This window comes from Vigna angularis, chromosome 6, assembly GCF_016808095.1.
Source record: "Vigna angularis cultivar LongXiaoDou No.4 chromosome 6, ASM1680809v1, whole genome shotgun sequence".
In the NCBI taxonomy this organism is placed as follows: Eukaryota; Viridiplantae; Streptophyta; class Magnoliopsida; order Fabales; family Fabaceae; genus Vigna; species Vigna angularis.
The window spans coordinates 18,189,635-18,214,175 of NC_068975.1; the positions used below are offsets into that span (position 1 = coordinate 18,189,635).

At 32.6% G+C, this 24,541-nt stretch overlaps 2 protein-coding genes across 5 annotated transcripts; one reads left to right on the forward strand and one right to left on the reverse strand.

The window, feature by feature from the left end:
* Nucleotides 1-767: 767 nt before the first annotated feature.
* On the forward strand, nt 768-24,160 carry LOC108343119 (glycerophosphodiester phosphodiesterase GDPDL1). 4 transcript variants are annotated; one of them, XM_052878738.1, is made up of 10 exons: nt 768-1,010; nt 15,021-15,320; nt 16,534-16,649; nt 16,725-17,229; nt 17,378-17,416; nt 17,938-18,222; nt 18,630-18,760; nt 23,009-23,322; nt 23,403-23,492; nt 23,602-23,742. In XM_052878738.1, exons 1-9 carry the CDS (start codon nt 890-892, stop codon nt 23,446-23,448), a joined length of 1,857 nt encoding a protein of 618 aa, XP_052734698.1. In that variant the 5' UTR covers nt 768-889; the 3' UTR covers nt 23,449-23,492; nt 23,602-23,742. The 4 variants fall into 4 exon arrangements, with proteins under 4 accessions (XP_052734698.1, XP_052734697.1, XP_017436682.1 ...); XM_052878737.1 differs by having other exon boundaries at nt 769-1,010; nt 23,656-23,797; XM_017581193.2 differs by having other exon boundaries at nt 771-1,010; nt 23,009-23,492.
* Nucleotides 19,454-20,247, reverse strand: LOC108343120 (pleckstrin homology domain-containing protein 1-like). Its single transcript, XM_017581194.2, has one exon. It carries the CDS (start codon nt 20,199-20,201, stop codon nt 19,761-19,763), a length of 441 nt encoding a protein of 146 aa, XP_017436683.1. The 5' UTR covers nt 20,202-20,247; the 3' UTR covers nt 19,454-19,760.
* Nucleotides 24,161-24,541: the final 381 nt, after the last annotated feature.

A 24,541-nucleotide genomic window follows, 5' to 3' on the forward strand; every position in this document is an offset into this window, starting at 1 on the left:
GGTATAATGTTTTTTGAAATAATTAAAATGTGCAAATAATATTCGCATAACATTTTTCAATCATTTAAAGAATAACTAATATGAGAGTAGAAAACAGAAAAACGTTTGTATATTTTAGCAAGCGACAATTAAAGTAATTTGTTTTTATAAGGTTACTAAACAATTCAATATTTTTCCAATTAAATTCTTGAACTTGTATTTTCTTTTTTATTCATGTATCGTCTATTTACTCTATTAATAAAAATTAGTGTTAAAGATCTAATTAAAAATAAATACAAATTTAAAATCCAATAAAAAATAGTTTTGCGACTTAGTTAAAACTGATCAAATAGTTCAAGACACACATTAACTATAATATCTATAAGTCACGATAGTAATTTTAACTCTTGAAGATTTATAATAATATTAAGTTAACTTCTGAAAATTAATAAACCAGAAATTTAATAAACTATATTTTAATAATAACATATAGAAATTTTCTAACATAAAGTATGAGAAGCTTTTTGTCAGAATACGAAAAAATAATTATAAAAAATTAAATATATTGTATCTTTTTAAAAATTTTCTGTTAGCAATTTGGGTTTTATATATATATATATATATATAAACTATTTCTGCTCCATGTAATGTCAAGTTTTACTTTTAAACGCGTTTTACATTACTTTGACGCTGTCGTTTCGTCCTTCGTACTTTTTCTTCTATTGGGACAAATACGACTTAGCCGTTAGCTAAAACGACATACGGTGTAACTTAAACGATAGTTTAGTCCACTATCATATATCACTCGAGCGTTGCAGTTGCAACCCATAAATAGTGCGTGACCAAAACTCTCGTTTTCTTCTCCGCCAAGTATTGCCGGAACTTCATTGGAAACTGAAACTTCGCCGGAATGTGGAAACCACGCGTTCTTCTCCGTTCATTCTTTCTCCTACAGTTTCTTCTTCTTCACTCGGTGCTTCGTCAGGTCTCTGCACAAGGATCCAACGCAACCACTTGGAACACTCTCTCTGGTTCGTCTCTCGTTTCACTCTTCTTTCTTTTTTTTCCACTTCTGCATAGTGTTGCTGAGAAAATAAACAAAAAAAAATTATAAACAGAGGAATTGTTCGAATATTACTGTTAGAGTCAAACATACGTTACAATTATAATTACTCTCAAATATCGTAATTAACTTAATTTTGGATCTAATTAATATAGGGAAGAGGTATAATTATGTTTCAGCTGTATATATTTATCTCACATATAAGAAAAAGAAGAGTGATCTGAGATCAATGGTCACCTTAGCTTGATTTCACTTTCCTTTGCTCTTCTGCGTCGAGTTCGTGTTAGTTCGTTGTTATTAGTAAAATTATCCGTGCGTTTATTACATATGAATTTTAATTGAAGTTTGTTGTATAAAAGAAGAAAATAAACGAGGCTGAGGATTGATATACTGTATTGTACCGTGTTCTTGTGCCTCGGAAATTATATTGATATGTTAATTTGATGATTTTATAATTAGAGTGGGTAAGAAAGTGAGGATTTTGGAGTGACTTTTCGAAGTCAGCTGAGTTTTTTATATAGAGAAGTTTTATCCTTACAAAGCTAAAATTATCCTCCGTGCAAGCTGGAAACTCGGGATTTTATTGGTATCAGCTAACTAAAAAAATAGTGTTTTTTATATCATTTGAATATATATATATATATATAATAATAATAATAATAATAAATCAATATATTTTTTATAATCAAGATTTTTAAAAAGCTATTTTCAGTAGAAATTGAATAAATTCAACTTTTATTTGGTAAAAAAGAGGTAGTGATTCTTATATTTATGTTGACACAGTTGAATGAAAATGTTATATAAAATAAGTTAAATTTTTTTTACAAGAGTCCTTTTAAATATTTACAAGATTTATATTATCATCTAATACACTCTAAACCAGGATCACGATAAATATAAGAGAATATATAACATTGATACTTTTCAAATAAAATGGAAATTAAATTGAAAAAAAGTAAGATATCAAAATAAATATTAGAAAAAAAAACTATTAAACCTTAACGTAATAACTAAATATTTTTAAGTAACTCCATTTCTTAAAAGATTGATTTGGATATAATTATTAAAATCCCACTAATAACTTTTAATTTCTTAAATTTATTTTTATTAAGAATTGTTATGTTTGAGATAAGTTTAAAAAAATTTGTAATGTAAATTTAACTTTATAGAATAATATAAATCTTTTAATACTAAATTAAATTTCAAAAGTTTCATCATACGATATATTACTTAAAATTACATTAGAAATTGGCTAGTTCTTATTTTCGGAGGCTTTTCTCAGGTCCATAATATTTTGTTTTAATTGTGTTTCTATTTTTGAAAACTTTAAGCAATTAGGTTCTTGTCGCTAGTTGTGTACTAATACCATTAAAGAGGGTATGATATGTTAATTCGTGATTTTTTTGAATTTTTTAAATATTTTTTGAATTATTTTAATTTTAATTTTTAATTTTTTATTATTTTTTAAAATAAAAAAATTGTCACGTATCAAGCTGATATTGTGCTATGTGGCAATGATAGTGTGATGTGGCACTCACAGTGCCATGTGGCATTGTATTTATCACAATTTAGTCCCTATATTCTTATTTTGTCTCAATTTGATTCTTCTATTTCTATTTTGTCTCAATTTGAACTTTGTATTTTTATTTTGTTTCAATTTAGTCTTAATTTTTTAAAAATTAAACAATTTTTTAACTTTCCAAATTCAAACAAAATTTATTTTATATATAAATTTTTACAAATTTTTTATACAAATTGATATTCTTTTATTAGAAAAATAAAAAAATTACGAACTAACATACGACACATTTTTAGTTATGTAGTATTAACGAAAATAACTTAATTGCATTACAGTTTTCAAAACAAAAACTAAATTGAGACAAATAAAAGTAAAGAGACTCATTTAAAATTTTTCTACAAAATTAAACAACAAATGAAATCATTTACCCTAAATAATATGAATGAGCAAATTATAAAAATTAACATTTTAATAATAAATATTTTTGTGAAGGTGATACACAAAAATAGTCTTAATACTTCTTCGACAATTCATAAAAAGTGTTTCTGGAATTAAACATTAAGACTTAGAATACATCATCACTAAAAATTCACTTAACAAAAACATATTTAAAAACAAAAATTTAGAAAATATACATATCGTTATTTCGTTTAGTTAAATCTTCTAAAATTATTCGTGCATCAATTTCTTGAAACCCTTTCGAGCAAAAAATTATATTTAATTTAATCTTTTAATAATTTAATGTAGAGATCAAATTGAAACAAAATAAAAATATAGGAACTAAATTGATACAAAATAAAAATATAGAAACCAAATTGAGACAAAAGCAATGATATGTGGTCTGACAGTGACACATGACACGACATGACACAGTCATTGCTACATGACACTGTCATTGCTACATGACACAATGTCAGCTTAATATGTGAAATTTCTTTTCATTTCTCAAAAATATTAAAAAAAATAAAAATAATTAAAAAATATTTAAAAATTCAAAAATATCATGAGCTAACACATGACATCTCTTTAATGGTGTTAGTACGGAACTAATGACTAATGACAATTTTTAAAAAATGAAGACTCAGTTGAAACAAAAAATAAGTGAGAAACTTATTTGAGAAAAGTCACCGAAAATAAAGATTGTATGAATGATTAAACCTTTAATAAATATATCCTAAAAATATTTTAAAAAAATATTAATTATGATGCAACTCAATCTTATAATTACATTAATATTTTAAGAATTAATTCACTGAATTTCAGCCATGAATATTAAAGGTTTTAATAGCAAAACTTAAAAAATTTAAATATAAATAACCACTTTTGAATAATGAAAATGAGAAATAAAAATTTTCATTGCAATTACTAGATTATTTTGGTTTAATGTCTCGGTATGTCCCTATTTTCGGCGTGAATTTCAAATAGGTCCCTTTTCTTTTCGGCATCTCAATTGGGTTCTTTTTTGTGTAAAATTGGAGCAATTAGGGGTCTGCCGTCAAATTACACAAACGGCCGTTTAAGTTTGCCTACGTGTTATTAAAAATGATTTTGAATTAATTTTTGTATTAAAAAATGGATTTGTTATTCAAGGGCAAAAAAGGCAAACTGGGGCAAACCCTTTTCTTCTTTTCTTCTTCGATTGGAAGCGCGGTTCTTCTTTTCTTCTTCAATTGGCTTCTGCAACTGCTTCCTCCAGATTCATACTTTCCCCACCTGCATCATCTACAGTTTCTTCCATTCCCTCACACAGTTCAATGCTGGACTGAGAAATAAAATTACCACTACTTTCTTCAGCCATCATTAACAAAATCGAGCCCAAGCCAAATCAGGATTTCGAACCTCTAAAGGAGTCACGCGTCACTGACGGTGGTTGGGAACTGCAGCTGCACCGGCGCGAGTGGAATTGAACCACGGAGGCACTAGAGGCGGCCCGATTTGAAGCAGCGGCGGCATTGCTTCCTGCTCCAGCCATCCCTGTCTTCCGCGCTTCCAATCGAAGAAGAAAAGAAGAAAAGGGTTTGCCCCAGTTTGCCTTTTTTGCCCTTGAAGAACAAATCCATTTTTTAATACAAAAATTAATTCAAAATCATTTTTAATAACACGTAGGCAAACTTAAACGGCAGTTTGTGTAATTTGACGGCAGACCCCTAATTGCTCCAATTTTACACAAAAAAGAACCCAATTGAGACGGCGAAAAGAAAATGGACCTATTTGAAATTCACGCCGAAAATAGGAACCTACCGAGATATTAAACCATATATTTTTGCACACTTTAAATTGCATCTTCTCGTTGAAGAAGCTTGTTATAAAAGCCACTCATATTACATATTAACATTATTGATCTAGAGTGCATATGTATTAAGATAAAAATTATTGTAATAAAGACACAAACTTAATTGATTTTTTTTTCATATTGATCGATATATTTATTAGAAATATTTTTCCATTCTATCTTTAATATTGTGTTTTGTTATTTGTGTTGATCAAGTGTTCCTTCAATCTATCAAACATTTTTTTTATTTGGTATACATGAAACGAAGATGTTTTCTCCGTACTATTCTTGAACATCTGTATTCTATATACTTATATATTTATTATTGTCATGAGTATAAATACACAAAATTTGCAATAAATCAAATATACAAATAAATGAATTATAATTTTAAAAAAGAAATTAATTGATAATGAAATAAACCAATCAGATAGTGCCACCTTGAGAAAGATATGGTACAAAAGTCAGCCCGTTATAGAGATAAATAAGGAGTGATTCTCCCTGCACCTCACGGTCTTCCTCCTGCACCTCCAAAACATATTTTAATTCCAATGATACCCTTCATAGAGAAACCGCATTTCGAACTGCGGCAATTTTCTCCTGCACACTGCATTTCGAACTGCGGCAACTTCCTCCTGCACCTCCAAAAGCGAAAAGCACAAACCCACCGCATTTCGATCTGCGGCTGAGACAAACCGCACTTCGAAGTGCGTTAGATTTTTAGGGTTTAGTTTTTTAATTTTTTTATTAGGTTAGTATATATTTATTTTATTAGGTTTTATTTTTATTAGGTTAGTATAATAAATTTAATTTTTTATGTTAGTTGTTAAATAAAATGTTTTGTTTTAATATATTTTGAATTATTTTATTTGTTTGTTAAATTTTGTTGAATTTGTTATTTTTCAACATATTATTATTTTCTTAATAAATTATTTATTATGTATTTAATTTTATTTAAGTTTTTTAATTTTTTATGAAATTGAAATAATTATTAAATTGTTTATTGAATTAAATAATAATTATTATATGTAATGTTAAATATTATTTTGGATTTAAAGTGCAACAATTAATTAAAACGCACTTCGAAGTGCGGTTAGGAAACAATTAAATAGATAGGAAACACACTTCGAAGTGCGGAAACAATTAATTAAAATAGGAAACGCACTTCGAAGTGCGGTTAGGAAACAATTAAATAGATAGGAAACGCACTTCGAAGTGTGGTTAGGAAAGAAACAATTAATTATAGGAAACGCACTTCGAAGTGCGGTTAGGAAAATATTAATTAAAACATACTTCGAAGTGCGGTATTAATTTTTACTTTTTATTAATAAAGGGTAAAGAAGTAAAATTAGGGGTGCAGGATGAAGGCAGTGAGGTGTAGGAAGAATCACTCATAAATAAGTAACCAAAAGTTACAAATCACGTCATGGAAGGTGAAAAGCTTCCCCCTTTCTGACAGAGTGATCATAACAACTAGAATCAATGAATATTGTAACGAAAAAGTTATAAAGATAAAAAGAAAAATTTTGAGAATTTTAATATATATATATATATATATATATATATATATATATATATATGAGTCATTCCCTGCACCTCATTACCATCGTTCTGTATTTCCAATTTTACTTTTTTACCCTTTATTTTATAAAAAGTCATTCTCCTAACCGCACTTCGAGTTGCGAAAAGTAATGGCCGCACGTTGAAGTGCGTTTTGTATTTTGTAGTCGCATTTTGAAGTACATTTGTTATATATGTGCATCTTTTTCTTTTTTTCATATGCGTTTGCTGTCATATTTTTTTCTTTTTTCATTCTTTTTTTTTCATGCTTTTTTTCTTTCATGTTATTATTTAATTCAATAAACAATTTAATAATTATTTCAATTTCATAAAAAATTAAAAAACTTAAATAAAATTAAATACATAATAAATAATATAGTACAAAAATAATAATATGTTGAAAATAACAAATTCAACAAAATTTAACAAACAAATAAAATAATTCACAATATATTAAAACAAAACATTTTATTTAACAACTAACATAAAAAATTAAATTTATTATACTAACCTAATAAAAATAAAACCTAATAAAATAAACATATACTAACCTAATAAAAAAAATTAAAAAACCTTAAGTTTCAAGAACCGCACTTTAACGCACTTCCATGTGAAGTGCGGTTAGTCTGCCTTTCTCTATGCTTTCCGCAGATCGAACTGCGGTTTGTGCTTTGCTTTCCGCAGATCGAAATGCGGTTCTCTGTGCACGTATGCGGACGTCTCTGACCGCAACTTCAATGGCGTTTAAGCTCTTCGGCGAACGAACACGAACCGAACCTCCGGCGCACGAAGCGAACACCCAAGGACATGCATAGATTATGACAGCAAACAAAACAAAGCAGATGCAAGTGTACTAACCTGGACGCCAGAGATCTGTGAGGAAAACAACCACGACAGGACGAACGCAAACAAAGCGTGGCACAAAGGACGAATGCAAAAGCTTGGCACAACAGGGAGGGCGGAGACAAAATACAGTGGTACAGGATACGGGGGAGAGAAGAATGGCAGAGGAGTAGGACGGAGAGAAAAAGAGGGAGGAGTGATTTGGAGAGGGGTGTAGGGTTTGAGATCCGGCAGGGAAGAATTAAAGTTTTAGTCAACATTTTAAAAATTCAAAATATTCTTGTCCTTGACTATGCAAGGGTATACTTGGAATTAAAATATATTTTGGAGGTGCAGGACGAAGGCCGTGAGGTGCAGGGAGAATCTATATATATATTGTGTTTATTACATTTCTTTCGTGTTTGTATATGTAAATTCATCTCTAAAATGTGTGTCCCAGACGGTTGCATCCTCAGGATCATCACCCCCTTCACGGAAATATCTCAAGTACTATTAGTCATAAACATAAACTACTAAGTCATCATAAAGTATTTTATTTTATATTAAAAATTAATGCGTAGAATTAGTGGGGACTATTAGGTAGTAATACATGAGCATATAATACTTTTTCATACGTAGAGGTGTGAAAGAAATACAAATATTTAAATAATTTATAATGATTTTAATCTTTATATTCGTGTCAAAATGAAATCCATATTTTAATTTTTGTCGTTAAAATTGATATACAAAGTATCTCTTTAATTTGATTTAACCTTTCTTTTCAACCATCTTTATAATAATGAAACAAGTGTCTAAGAAAAATTCAGAACTGAACGTAACTATATGTTAATTCTTTCTTCATTATCCCACATTAAAGACAAACCTCTCTCTATCAATTTGACTTCAAGGCCCCCACATCTCTTAATCTACCTTCTTAAAGGCAGTTTCTTAAACACGGTTCAATTTCTTTCTTCAATACACACCACAGATTGTACACCATACTGCATACCATTTTTTCTTCTTTATATAATAATTCATGTCTTGAATATGTTGTAAAAAATGAAGAACCACTACTTAGGAAATAAATCACCCTATTCAGCCAAAAATAACATGTTTTTCGTATTTTATCCCCATAGGAATAAAACATGCATCATATATTTGTCTGCCTCCAAACGCAAAGGACACTGCGAATCTTCTTATAGGAGAAAAATCCTTTTTTATATAGTTTGTTTATCTTTAGTTAGAAATATGTTTTTAACATATCTCCAAATGACATAAATAACTTTCAGGAGTGCCTTGATATTCTATATCTTTTATCAGATTGGTTGTAATTTCCCTCCTAAATAAATTATATAAATTTCTAAGTTATAACTGATTGGTCCTTCTACATAATTCATAAAACAATTAACAAATATATTATATATCCAATATGTTTACTTATTAAGCTAGCTTTGATCGATATTGTATGTAATTTAAAAGTAATATATAGAAAATAATGTTGTTGGAATAAAACAAATATTGGGACCCATTCCACTATGAAATGCAGGAGCCATTGTTCCCCATCAGCAAAATAATGCATCAAAAATGTCTTCCACTTTGCTTGCTTTTCCGTAAATTCAGTTCACCACCTCAACAACCATTTTGTTTGTTTTGGCTTTCTCACTTCTTAAATTTGAGAAGTTAGGCAGCAACACAAAAACAGAAAAAAGGAGAAGAACCACCGAGAATCAAAACCGGTGAAGAGAGAAGCTAACAGAGAAAAGAGAGAAGTGAAGTCACGGTTGTGTGAGAGAAAAATAGAGAAAGTCTATTTTGTGAGTGTGTGACATAAAGAGAGTTTTGTATACCATCCGAGAGGGTGAGATTAATTGAGAGATCCTCAGAGAGTGAGAGAAACACTGTAATCCTATTTTCATAGTAGAGATATTTTTCTGGACTAGGTCTCGTGGTTTTTTCCGAGAGGATTTTCCACGTTAAAATTTCCAGTGTTAATTTTCTCTTTCCCTACGCTTTCATTTTTTACGCTTCCACATAGTGCCCATTTTGGGTTATCAGAGGAGGGAACAAGTACCGCTGTTTCCCAACAGTGGTATCAGAGCTACCGGTTCGAAAAAGTCAGAATCCTGTAAAACTCAAGATGGAAGGAGACATGTTCAAGCTAACTACAGATAATTACTCCTACTGGAAGCCGATGATGAAAGACCATCTATACTGCAAGGATTTGTATGAGCCGATCACAAATCCGGAAATTCCAAAAGGGAAGGCCGAAAAAGATTGGGAGATTCTGAATCATAAAACAGTGGCTATGATTCGGAAATACATCGACAAAAGCTTGTTTGAGCATGTATCGACTTATATCGATGCATATGAGTTATGGACCAAGCTTGAATCTTTGATTCAAAAGAAGACTCCCAGAAATAAAGCTCACCTCGTCAAACGACTCATAAAGTTGGAGTACACTAACGATCAGAATATGATCGAGCATCTCAACACCTTCAAAGGTATTGTGAACCAATTAATGAAGGCCGATATGAAGATTGATGACGAGCTACAAGCTCTTTTACTCCTTAGTTCTCTACCGGAGAGTTGAGACACATTGGTGGTCACTCTCAGTAACTCAACACCAGATGGAAAACTCAAGCTGGATAACATTACAGACAGTTTGCTGAATGAAGAGTCCAGAAGGAAAGAAAGAGGAATGAGTAGTCACTCAGAAGCCAACGTTGTTGAGATTAGAGGAAAGAGTGAACACAGAAGCAAAGGAAAGCGTGAAAAGTCACGAGGAAGATTCAAATCTCGTTCCAAAGGTTTGACATGCTTCTATTATGGAAAAGATGGCCACAATAAGCAAGAATGTAGATTCCTGAAAAGATATCAGAAGAATGGAACTGTACACCCTGATGTGATAGATCCCAAAAAGAAGTTGGAAGAAAAGACCACAACAGCGGTTGTATCAAATAATGAGAATGTGTTCCTTATCACTGAGGTAAACTATCTAAATATTGCTTTTGATGACTGCACTTGGATAGTAGATACCGGAGCATCTTTCCATGTTACTCCTTATGAGGGATTCTTCTCATCCTATCAAAAAGGAGATTTTGGAACAGTGAAGATGGGCAATCATGTCACAAGCAAAATTGTGGGCATAGGAGAAGTGACTTTGACAACAAAAAATGGAAACAAGCTTGTGCTGAAAGAGGTAAGACATGTACCAGAAATGCGTCTAAACCTTATCTCAGTTGGTAAGTTAGATGATGCTAGAATGAACAACCAGTTTGGAGATGGAAAATGGAAACTTAGCCGAGGAAGCATGATTGTTGCTCGTGGCAAAAAGGAAGGCTCTTTGTACGTCATGCAAGGAAAGATATACAAAGGAGAGACAAATGTTGCTCAAGAAGAAAGTAAGGAGTTATGGAACAAAAGACTGGGCCACATGAGCGAGAAAGGATTAGAGATCCTTGCGAAAGATCATCTCCAAAGTATAAAAGGCCAACCACTTGAATTATGTGAAGACTGCCTAGCAGGTAAGCAGCATAGAGTATCTTTCCATAAATTTGATAATAGAAAAAGAAGAGAGCATATTTTGGATCTTGTGTATTCAGATGTTTGTTCAACATCTGAAAAGTCCCTTGGTAGAGCTCAATATTTTGTTACCTTTATTGATGACCACTCCAGAAAGCTGTGGGTCTATCCATTGAAGAGAAAAGATGAAGTTCTACGAATCTTCAAGGAGTTTCACGCCTCAGTTGAACGTGAAACTGGTAGAAAGTTGAAATGTTTGAGAAGTGATAATGGTGGAGAGTATAGAGGTCCGTTCGAGCACTATTGCAAGACTCATGGGATCAAACATGAGAAAGTACCTCCCAAGACACCTCAGATGAATGGTGTAGCTGAAAGATTCAACAGAACGATTGCCGAGAAGGTCAGGAGCATGTTGTCTCACGCAAAACTTCCCAAGTCATTCTGGGGGAAGTCGTGTTAACAGCAACTCATTTGATCAACTTATCACCATCAAGACCATTAAATGGTAAGATTCCAGAAGAAGTATGGTCTGATAAAAATGCCTCATATCGCAACTTGAGAGTCTTTGGATGTAAGGCATCAGTTCACATTCCGAAAGATGAAAGAGCAAAGCTCGATGCTAAGGCGAAAGAGTGCATATACCTTGGTTCTCCAAGAGATGAATTTGGTTCATATTATGGGATCCTGCAAATAGAAAGATTGTTCGAAGCAGAGATGTGGTGTTCTTTGAAGATCAGACAATCCAAGACATCAAGAAAGTGGAGAAACCAACACTTAAGCTGATAAGTGATCAAAGCCCTATTGTGATGAACAACTTAGCGGGAAAGACTCGTCAAGCTGAGGCAGATCAGGAGTTACAACTTGATGATATGGCCGAAGAACTTGATCAACCTAATCTGACGGTGGAAGATCAACCAATTGAGGATGCTCCGCAAGAACCCCAATTGAGACGATCAACAAGACAGAAGCAACCGTCAAGAAGGTATTTTTCAGATGAATATGTTAATTTTACTGGTGATGGCGAACCTCAAAGCTTTGTAGAAGCAATAGAAATGAAAGACAAAGACAAATGGTTGCAAGCCATGGAAGAAGAGATGCAATCCTTAAAAGAAAATGAGACTTATGATTTGGTAGAATTACCAAAAGAAAGAAGAGCATTGTAGAACAAATGGGTGTTCAAGCTCAAGAATGAAGAGAACAACCCAAGCCCAAGGTACAAATTACGAATTGTCGTGAAGGGGTGCAACCAGAAGAAAGAAATAGACTTTGATGAAATATTCTCACCAGTAGTGAAGATGACATCCATTAGAGCAATTCTCGGTCTGGCAACAATACTAGACTTGGAGATTGAACAACTGGACGTCAAAACAACATTCTTACATGGAGACCTAGAGGAAGAAATTTACATGAAGCAACCAGAGGGTTTTGAAGAACCAGGCAAAGAACACTTGGTGTGTCGTTTGAAGAAAAGTCTCTATGGTCTTAAGCAAGCTCCAAGACAATGGTACAAGAAATTTGATTCCTTCATGATCCAACATAATTTCAAGAAGACCTCCGCAAACCACTGCGTGTTTGTGAAGCATTATGAAAATGGTGACTCCATCATACTTCTCTTGTATGTTGATGATATGTTGATTGTAGGGAAGGACAAAATCAAAATAGCTGCTCTCAAGAAGGCATTGAGTAAGGCTTTTGCCATGAAAGACCTGGGTGCAGTGAAAAGGATACTTGGAATGAAAATATCCAAAGATCGTTCCAAAAGAATGTTGTGGGTATCTCAAGAAGATTACATTGAGAAGATTCTCAAAAGGTTCAACATGCATAATGCCAAATCTACTCGGGTTCCAATTGCTGGACATTTCAAACTCAGCAAGTTGCAATGTCCAAAGAATGAAGAAGAAAAAGAAGAAATGAACAAGGTACCCTACTCTTCTGCCGTGGGTAGCCTTATGTATGCAATGATTTGTACAAGACCAAATATTGGCTATGTTGTAGGAGTTGTGAGCAAATTCCTGTTAAATCCAGGAAAGGAGCATTGAGAAGCTGTTAAGTGGATACTGAGGTATCTAAGAGGATCTACCAAAAGAAGCTTGTGTTTTGGCAATGGAGATCTAAAGCTAATCGGATATTCAGACTCAGACATGGCTGGAGATGACGATTCAAGGAAGTCAACATCAGGTTATCTGATTATTTTTGCAGGGGGAGCTGTTTCTTGGCAGTCAAAACTACAAAAATGTGTGACATTGTCTACCGCTGAAGCAAAGTATGTAGCAGTGACTGAAGCCTCTAAAGAGATTCTATGGATGAAGAATTTCCTAAGTGAATTAGGACATGATCAAGATGATTATGTGGTGAACTGTGATAATCAAAGTACCATCCATCTAACCAAGAACCCCATGTTCCATTCACGCTCAAAGCATATCGACGTCAGATATTACTGGATACAAGAAGCGTTGGATGAGAAGAAATTGAAGATAGAGAAAATCCATACAGACTTGAATTGGTCTGACATGATGACTAAATCAGTACCAACCAAGAAGGTTGAAGATTGTTGTCAAGGTGTTGGTGTCGTGGTACCTTCCAACTAAGACAAGATGCAAAGATGGGATGAAGGATGGAAGACCCATTTATTTGTTTTATGGGGGAGTTTTTTGTTGGAATAAAACAAATATTAGGACCCATTCCACTGTGAAATGCAGGAGCCATTGTTCCCCATTAGCAAAATAATGCACCAAAAATGTCTTCCACTTTGCTTGCTTTTCCGTAAATTCAGTTCACCACCTCAACAACCATTTTGTTTGTTTTGGCTTTCTCACTTCTTAAATTTGAGAAGTTAGGCAGCAACACAAAAATAGAAAAAAGGAGAAGAACCACCGAGAATCAAAATCGGTGAAGAGAGAAGCTAACAGAGAAAAGAGAGAAGTGAAGTCACGGTTGTGTGAGAGAAAAATAGAGAGAGTCTATTTTGTGAGTGTGTGACATAGAGAGAGTTTTGTATACCATCCGAGAGGGTGAGATTAATTGAGAGATCCTCAGAGAGTGAGAGAAACACTGTAATCCTATTTTCATAGTAGAGATATTTTTCTGGACTAGGTCTCGTGGCTTTTTCCGAGAGGATTTTCCACGTTAAAATTTCCAGTGTTAATTTTCTCTTTCCCTACGCTTTCATTTTTTACGCTTCCGCATAGTGCCCATTTTGGGTTATCAAAGAAGGAAACAAGTACCGTTGTTTCCCAACAAATGTCGAGACACTTAATTTTGTAAAAAAGATAAAGGTTTAATAGGTTCGGAGGTCCTTATATTTGTGGGTTCGTTTCAATTGGGTCCTCCAATTTTGAAAGTGATCAATTTGGTCCCTAATTTAACAAAATTGAGTCAATAATACCCTTTCCGTTAAATGTAATGGACGGCGTTAACTTTTTAAACATGTGGCATGTTGAGGCATCCTTTTATTTGCAGGTGGCACAGTTTTATTTGAAGGATGCTTCAACATACCACATGTTTAAAAAGTTAATGACGTCCATTACATTTAACGGAAAAGGTATTATTGACTCAATTTTGTTAAATTAGGGACCAAATTGATCACTTTCAAAATTGGAGGACCCAATTGAAACGAACCCACAAATATAGGGACCTCCGAACCTATTAAACCAAAAGATAAATAAACATATAAGAGGAATGTAGAATAGTTGAAAAATTATTTAACGCGAGGATATTCTTTTTAGAACTAACAATGAAAAATATCATACAACATCTTTAAAATATAAAAATGTCCAGGGAAAAAAAAAGTAATTAATACCTGCTTAAATATTTCACTTCTATAATATTATGTGTTCTATAAGAATTTATAATATGTACTTTTAAAAATATAAACTATATTTTTGCCCCCACTAAACAATTTGTTTTTTGGATCTACACTTTTATTATGTAGAACAACTTTATGTGGTATTAGCCTGAAACCATAATAGTCTTCATTCCCAATAGCTGGAAAACGCCTACTAGTTTTAATATGTACTCTTCTCTAATGATATAATTATTGTCTTTAATATATTTTCCTTTTATTTTCGTTCATCAAATCCAATACTTTATGAATTATTAACTATAAACTTATATGGAAATTCGAACAAATGTATCTTAATGATGTTAGATCTTAAAGTTTGGTTATATAATTTGGAAAGGCACTGTGAATTGTGTTTGGCATCTACTTTGAATGGACTTTTATGGAAAAAATGTGGTGTGTACTTTGTGTCTTGAAGCTGACATGGAGGAGTTGTATGGTGCAGGAAATCCACCGTTGGTCATAGCTCGTGGTGGGTTTTCAGGGATATTTCCTGATTCCAGTGAAAGTGCGTATCTTTTTGCTGTAACAGCTAGTTTAAAAAATGTCATTCTATGGTGTGACGTGCAATTAACGAAAGATTCGCAGGGGATTTGCGTCCCGGACCTCAAGCTTGAAAATGCCACTAATATTGCTCAAATTGCTAAATATAAAAGTAGCACTTACCCAGTTAATGGTGTAACAACCAGCGGCTTTTTTTCTGTGGATTACACCTTAAAGGAGCTACGTTCCAACAATGTCTTCCGTAAGTTCTACTCATGTTAATGATGTATTTAATTGTTACACAATATCATGCATTCCTCCATCTCTACATGCATATATAAGATTCTTTTAACTAATTTGCATAGCTTAAAAAATTGATTAATTTAGTTAATTATATAAATTTGTTAAGAATACAAACACTTAAAATGGGTTAGTAGATTAGATTAAATAAAATCTACAGAAATCGGTTGGCACACTTAGAAGCTGACTATACTCAGTGAATTGGTTCATGGGATGTTGTACTTATTTATCAATAAAATAAATATAAAAATACTTAAAAGTGTAGTTTATAAAGATATCATATAAGTCATCTATAATTATTTTCTAATCATTCTATAGTTACAATACTTAATTTTTTAACCACACCCTTACTCATAAGTTATGGTGAAGAAATTTTACTATGATACACTATAACACCATTTTAGTAAGTGTAAAGTTGTGCTTAACTTAATTTCAGAGTATATGAACTGAGGTTTGTACTTTCATTATATATTATGATTAGTCTTTATATCTATTTGATTTGAATCTTCAGAAGAGTGTATAAAAGTAAACATATTATTAAAGAAATCTTCTAAAAAAAGATAAATAAAATTCTCCAAAAATTTTCTATATGAAGAGATGAATGTAATAACCAAATACATAACTATTTGCAGTTTTTAAATTTTTTAGAGCCCTCTCAACCCTGGAAGGTTTTACCTCTGGAATAGACGAGTGCATGCCCTGCATGCACATGATCACCGTCTTCAATAATTAATACCTTTCTTAATTTGATAATTTGTTTGCAACTTATACAATCAAGAAAAATGTGTTTCCATAATAGTAGATTGTTTTGGGAATATGATGGATACTATCTTGCAATAGAAATTATCATTTTTGAGGCCTAGAGTTTATATACATATTTGCTTATTACAATAAGTATGAGACATTGATTATGATGATAATAGAAAAACAGCTAATCTTTTGATAGATTTATGCCATAATCTCTTTCTCGATCTTTATAAATGAGTTGAAATCTTCAATCCTGTTCTCTAAAACAACTTCAAGGTAAGTCATCGATTAAGCAGCATATGTACATTTTTCATCTGGCAATTTCAGTCATTTACTATGAATTACACACACACACACACACACACACACACACATATATATATATATATATATAGTATTAATTGCTGATTATTTTGGTTACTGGACAGTGGTTCAGGGAAATTACGTACGAACAAACAGGCTTGATTACAATGCATTCAAAATTCTTTCTGTGAATGATGTGGTTGAAACAGCATCCCCGCCAGGATTGTGGTTGAATATACAGGTATAATGATTTTCATTTACGTAGTATTCTAGTTTTTCACAAAACTAAACGTCTCTTTTTTCGGATTTTTTGCAGCATGATGCATTCTACACACAACACAAATTGAGTATGAAAAACTTCGTACGTTCTGTTTCCACAACAGTAAATGTCAGTTACATCTCATCACCTGAAGCTGGTTTCCTCAGAAGCATTAGAACATTCATCAACCCAAAAACAACAAAACTGGTCTTCAGGTTTCCGAAAAACGAGGAAGTAGATCCATCAACCAACCAGAGTTATGCTTCACTGTTAAAAAATCTAACATCTATCAAGACATTTGCTTCAGGAATTCTTGTTCCCAAAGGCTACATATGGCCTGTGGATCCAAAGAGTCATTATCTACAACCTCATACATCTTTGGTCTCCGATGCGCACACAGTGGGGCTGGAAGTCTTTGCTTCAACTTTCATGAATGATATTCCAATCAGCTACGATTACAGCTATGACCCTATTGCCGAGCACCTAAGTTTCATTGAGAATGGAAACTTCTCTGTTGATGGTGTGTTGTCTGACTTCCCTCTAACGTCATCTGCAGCTATAGGTAAGTTACGTTTCTCCATTTTTTTAGGATAACCTTTCTTGTACAAACTGATAGCATCTTGCCTACTATTACCATTTTTCTTCTACGGAGAGATTGTATTTGTTCATTAGGATGGATATGACTATTCATTTCTGTTCTTATTATGCAGACTGCTTTGCACACATGGGCCTCAATGATCCGAAAAAAGGTGCGTTAAAAGTCAGGCTTTTTCTTCCTACTTCTGATTTCCTGATTACCTAATCTTTCGAAACAAACTTTTTGGAATTTTTAGAACTAACTTTCTGAAAATGCATTTTGAAATGAGCTTTCCCAAAAAAAAAATTCCAAAATAAGTTTTTTCGAACATATATGATATATTTCAGAACAAAACTTTTAGAATAAACTTTTCAGAATATAAATGATAGCTTTCGAAATGAAATTTCCAAAATGAGCTCTCTCTTCTTCCGCTCACTGAGTGTACTGGAGAACGAGGTGCAGCGACATTAGCGGCAGCAATAGCAGCAGCTGTGGCGTGAAGGAGAGAACTTTAGTTTTTTTCTGGTAATATGGGATGCAGGAAGAAAAATCCCTAAAATCAATGCTTTGTGATGCTTGTATGATTATGTACTCTTGTTCTTTAGTCTATCCCTGCTTGATTCATGTGCAGTTCTATGCTGGTGTAAATTGCATCATTGCTAACCAGATACGTTCATTTTGATCATGTCTCAGTAAACACTTTGGTCATCTCAAAATATGGAGCGAGTGGAGAATATCCTCCTTGTACCGACTTAGCGTATGAAAAGGCTTTTTCAGATGGTGCGGATGTTCTTGACTGTCCTGTTCAGATGTCAAAGGATGGAATACCGTTTTGCTTTAGCTCTATTGATCTTATCCCGAACACAAATGTTGCTCGATCAGAATTCAGCAGCCTTAGCAAATCTATTCCAGATATCCAATCTGGTGATGGAATATTTGCATTCGACTTGTATTGGAATGATATATCAAGCTTGACCCGTAAGTCAAATGGTCCAATACTCTTCATTCAGGTTATTTATACAAGAGACTTATCAAACAGTGAATGCCTTATACCTTAATTAAGTGAAATTTCATGTCTAATTAGATATAAATACACAATGCAAGCAAATCATGTGTTAGGAATAATTGGAACAAAACCTTTCTTCACAGAATAATCAATTTTAGTTGTCATAGTGTTTTGATGTGTAAAATATATGATTTAAGACCTATCCCTGATCTGACAAATCCCGAGTATTTGTTACTGTTTGAAAGACTAATCTCATGCTTTTTGTTTTGGCCCTCGGTTGCATTTCCTTTTGTATGAATATATTTTACCTATCAATATACGAAAATGTAAAAACAAATATTTGATGGCTGTATTTTTCTTTTCTTCCTTTTCCCTGCAGCCTCAATGCTGAGCCCGTTTAGCAACTTCAATTTGTATAGAAATCCAAAATTTAACGAGACAGTAAAATTGTTAACATTGTCAGAGTTTTTGAATTCCACGCAAGGTCTAGGTGTTGTGATCATCATTGAGGTACGTTCTGTTCTGACCATTATTTCAGTAATTTAGTCTTTAATTCGTTCCATTGACTGTAAATTGTGGGAACATGTAATATCTGTAGTAAAATGCAGTAAGGCACAGTTAACTGTGAAAGATGTGGTAAACCATAAAAAAATCATTTGTCATGATCATTGAGAGGCATTAATTTCATCCTTGTAAACACCCAAGTAGCAATAAGGAGACAGTCAAGTAACTATTGTTGGCAGCATTAGGTAACTACTTCTGAATGTTCTAATCAACTTTGAGAAAAATGAATACAAAATTAGAGAACTAGATGTACCTAGGCATTAAATTAAACTATGAATTGTTTTGCTGTTATAGCCATGTAGTAATCCTTATTACTGGAGGAACAATATTTCTTGAGATAAGACAATATCAAATACTAAACTAATAAACCACTTCATTTTTAAAAGTCTATTTAGTACGTCACGAAAGTAAGGGTAAAATTTCGAGTTTGTGAGTTGTTTTTGTGTCGATAATTTTGTTAATTCAAATGCTGTCTCTAATATGTTTTGCAATGCTTACAATGATCAAACATCAATCTGCTGTCACGCAAGAAGTGTTTGCGTGTTTTCCTTCTTCAATTTCTGGGAAAGCTTTCTTTTGACACCATTCTTGCTTTCCTGAACCTTGGGTTTGCATTGATCCAGAGTAGGAAGAGGACAACAAACAAAATTCCTTTACTTTCTGTTATTTCCCAAATTCTGATTGAATTATGAAGGGATGATATCTCTAATACATAACTTGTGATAAGCTTTCACCGTACTATTATTACATCGAAAAGATTGGACATATCTACGAAACCCAAAAACATTACAATTTCATAGCAGTTTAGGTACATAAACAGAGTTTCCTCGCAAGAACGAGCACGATCGGCGTCGATGTAATAAATTATAATGTACACAAATACAGTAAAACGGACAAAGAAAAGGAGAATTCACCGAAAGAGGTAATTGGATAGCAGAGCACGTCATCAACGCTTGGCGGAGTTGTTATCATAATCGACGATCTCGGAATCAGTGACGGATCTGGAGTGCTGGACGATGGAGCGACCGATGGAGTTGATCCAGTCCTCCTTCTCCTTCTCGGAATCGGCGATGAAGTACATGGTGTCGGAGCGCGTGGAAAGCTCAAATGCGTTGGGCTTGTTGAGGATGTCTTCGGCGCCTTTGACAGTGAGGCGCATGGCGACGGGGATGACACCGCGTGGTCGAGAGGTGCGTGTGACGGCGGAGTCCTTGAACCAGAAGAGTTTGCCCTGCTTAAGGACGAACCAACGGCGGCGCCAGGTCTTGATGTATTCGCCCTGTTTGGTGAGCCATCCAGTTCGCTCGGGATTGGACCAAAACTCGACGCCGTCATAGTTGGTGGAATTCTCCGACATGCCAAGCGCCGCGCGCCACAGGCTCTCCATTGGAGCTGGAAGACGAGAACTGGTTGAATGATTCCGTGGCCAGTGTTAACTAAAATATTAAATAAAAATAATGATAACATTAAAATAAAAATATTGATATTTTAAAACATAAAGAACTAAATATATAATATTATATATATATATATATATATATATATATTATAAAATATAAAATTTTATTTAATTATTTTTATAATTAGATTATTATTTTCTTTAATAAATAAAAATAATCTTTTTTATTTACTAAAACAGTATACGTTTGTTTAAAACTAATTAAATAATTTTTTTACTTGAAAAACTACATATATTTTCTTAGATAATTTTCAGAAATGTTTTTTAGTATAATAAAAATGCTATATATAAACTACCAAGTATGTCTCCTCATGTGTATAAATAAACTAAGTCTTAATACCTTTTTTAGTCTCTCAAAAGAGTAAAATGTTTAAAGTGGTACTACTTTTCTAAAATAGTTGAAACGGTCTCAAGTTGTGAAAAAATGGATAAAATTAATCTTTTTTTGTTTATGTTAAAAAAATCTAACGTGCAGTGGCATCCATGGTCAAAATTTAATGAGCTGTTTACTTTTTCTCATACATGGCACATAATATGATGTGTCAATTTTGAATTTTTAAACAAAAGTTGCTTGCATGTCAGTTTCATCTTCCACCTCTAAAAACATTAGAGCCACAAACCGCCGTCATTAATACCTCATACCACTGCTAAGGCTACCAGCTTCTTCCTAATAACCAGATCACATTTTCCTCCTCCATGTGCCACTGCAACAAAACCAAAAAACCACCATCATCTTCTCTGTCAGACTTTTGAAAAAACTCAGAAACAACCATGTGAACTCCATCAACAATCGCGAGCAATCACGACCAGCCACTATGGCCAATTTTCATCTCCTTCCTCGCGATTCAACCACAGTGAAACCTGCAATCCCAAATCTACAAGCAAATCACGCATCTCCTTCATCACAAAACCCAATCGCAATATTGTCCATGGTAACCAAAACACAAGCTCCTCCACCAATCTCCTCCTTTGAAACTTGCAAGAAATCGCAAAGACCTAAAGAAACCTAAATCGAGCATCATCCATAGTCACTAAGAACTTGCAAAAATCAAATTCCAGATGAATACTAATTGTAGGATAGGAAACCCCAAATTACGAACCCTAATTCAAGTTTATCGCGAATAAAAAAACGCTCAACCTTATCGCGAAAATCACCTAACCAAGATTTGCCATCAGCGCTCAAACTCTTCGAACCTGTAAGCAAACCCTTTATCGCCAGTCTTCATCGCGCCATCAACATCTGCATCTTCTACAATACAGAGCAAGCAACCCCTTTTCTTTTAACTTTCTGTCAATTTTTTTTTTCAAATTTAAATTTTACACGTCATTTAACCTCACATTGCCACGTAATGACAACAATTGGACAACTCATTATGTTTTGTGCAGGGAGCACCTACACCGTTAGATTTTTGACGCAAAGCGAAAAACATTAACTTGATCTGTTTTTTCACAACTTTGGGACAATTTCCAACTTTTTTTTAAATGTAAGCCATAAACTAATAAATATATATATATATATATATATATATTATTGATATATTTCAATGTGTTAGTTAAAATATTAATATCATAAATAATAATTTGATATAAATCAATATTAATTTAATATAATTATACTTATATATTAAATACATATAACATTAATATTTCATATATAATACTAAAAATATTAATATTAATATGATTTTTACATAAAATTTATATATTAAAGTGTGATAATAAAGAACTAACTATATCTTTTAAAAAGTGTTACTCTTAGTAACATTTAAAATATATATATATATATATATAATTAAAAAGTATTATAAACTATATATTAAATAGTGTAATGCATTAATTATAATTATAGAAAAAGAAAATAAAATTCTTTTATAGGCAACAATATTTCATTCCAATAAATTTGTATAATAAGTTGAGATTTGTATTCTGTTTTCTTTTTTTTTATAATTATGAAAACTCTTTTTTAACACAACATTATCTTTAAAATTGTAAAACGTTTCTCATATCAATTTTCTTTTTCTAATAGTTCATATCACAAGTATTTTTCAATTTTTTTGAAAAATGAGATCTTTAGGAACTCAAATGACTAATGTTTTTAGCTAAAAGGTAGAAAATTGATGTTTTTAAAATACTGATCTAATTCTTTGAAGAAAAAAAAAGATTCGAATTATGCGGTCAAAGTTGAGTAGGAGATTTTTTCATACCTGTAAAACCTTATAAAAATATAAATGTATAATGAATGGAAAATGTTGAGAAGGTGTACTTGATATGAAATTATCATGTATTAAAAAAAATGACTTCAGAAATACAAATTTAAATAAAAAATATACATTTAATTATTTAAGACTTGAATAATATTTCACACTTTACAATCTAATATTTGTTACCTTTTTGATATTCGAATATACTTGAAGTGTGTGGATTATGGGAGTTGCTAGGATGGAGTTGGATCCAAAGTATAATTTTTTATTGTCATTATCTCCTTCATGGTTATCGTGATAAAAGCAATGGGTTTAATTGGCAATTCCATAAGCATATTTGGGCTTCAAAGTTAATATTTCTTGACACTGTGCCCTAAATTATTAAGGCTGTGACCTAGTAGAACTTACCTTACAATGGTCACAAGAAGGCTGTGGTGGTCGGGTAAGGAATTATATTTTTGATAAGATAATGAATTTCTAAAACTTATGTTTTCTCATTTAAACTGAAATTATGTTGTTTTCTACAATTGTCAGAATGCACCATATCTTGCAAGGACACAAAACTTAAGCGTGATTGATGCAGTCACTGATAGTTTGAGCAAAGCAGATTATGATAAACCAGGAGCTTCAAACGTTATGATTCAGTCTACTGACAGTTCTGTTCTACTGAAATTCAAGGAGAAAACAAAGTATGAACTTGTCTACATGATTGATGAGTTAGTTGGAGATATCGCTGATTCAGCTCTTTCGGATATCAGAAGATTTGCTAGTTCTGTGGTTATCAAAAAGGGTTCTGTGTACCTGACAAATGAATACTTCGTGACTGGCTCTACAAAGACGGTGCCAAAGTTAAAATCTTCTAATCTCTCTGTTTACGTACAAACATTCCACAATGAATATGTATCTCAGTCATGGGATTTCCTGTCAGATCCAATTGTGCAGATCAACACATTTGTTCAGGATGCTCGCATTGATGGTCTCATCACAGGCTTCCCTCAAACAGCCAACAGATACAGAAGTAAGTGCATACCTTTTATGTATGGTTCTTGTAATTCATTTAAGGTTCATTTTTCCAATAAATTCAAATAGGCTTCACTCATTTTGTTTTTTCCTACTATTAAATTCAGATCTACCATATGAAGTCTGAGTTACTGCTTATGATTTTCATCATCCCACTGCAGGGAACAGATGCTTAAATTTGGGTAACAGCACTCCTAATTACATGAAACCAGTTGAAATAGGAGGCCTTTTTCAACTCATAGACAAATCTTCCTTACCACCAGCTATGGCTCCAATCCCTCCCCTGATTGAAGCTAATGTAACAGAACCCCCTTTGGCTCCCTCTTCTGAAATAGTCCCATCTAGTTCTATTGCTGGAGCACCAGGAGCACAACCAACACAAAATGCACAGCCTAAGGTTGCTGTCTGCTTCACCATCTCCTCTCTCACAGTGCTTGTAGCCTCTCTTCTACTTTGAGTGGTGCAGGCTTCGTTATTCTGGCTATAGCCCTCTATTTCCACATTTCTTTCTGGGTTAGGTAGAATCAAGCTTCTTCATAAATCCTAATTTCTTACTTGTACCAGTAAATTATTTCCGTCACACAGGAAAATATTGTTTGATAAGGTTTTGCTGCTGTTGATAACTGTTTCGGGTATACGTAAGTAAAGTATTATTCCCATTCTCTATTCTCTTTCTGGCCTAGTAGTAACTATTCAGCTACTTATTTTATGTATGAATTTTTTTTTCTAGATGAGCTATATTTTATCTTCTATTGTAAGATATATTTTTCATCTTTCCCAAAATTAACTTAGAGTAGAAAAATGGAAATTAATAGAATGTAATTAGTTATTGAATTAAAGATTGATATCAAGTGATATTTTTAATAGTTATGCTTCTAGATTTTATTATCTAAAGTTATATATATATATATATATATATATTAGATTTCAAGTAATATTTTGGTAAGAAATTATATTTCATTATAATTTTAAATAGAAGTATTTTTGTTTTTATAAAATATATATTTTATTAAAAATGAAAAATAATTGATTAAGTAAAATAATAAT

What these genes read in the sequence shown, in the direction of transcription:
- LOC108343119 (XM_017581192.2), top strand. Translation starts at nt 890, where the DNA reads ATGTGGAAACCACGCGTTCTTCTCCGTTCATTCTTTCTCCTACAGTTT. An exon ending in GATTGTGGTTGAATATACAG is followed by an intron (nt 16,650 to 16,724) that starts GTATAATGATTT and finishes GATTTTTTGCAG; the next exon opens with CATGATGCATTCTACACACA. An exon ending in AACAGCCAACAGATACAGAA is followed by an intron (nt 23,493 to 23,655) that starts GTAAGTGCATAC and finishes ATCCCACTGCAG; the next exon opens with GGAACAGATGCTTAAATTTG.
- LOC108343120 (XM_017581194.2), bottom strand. Translation starts at nt 20,201, where the DNA reads ATGGAGAGCCTGTGGCGCGCGGCGCTTGGCATGTCGGAGAATTCCACC.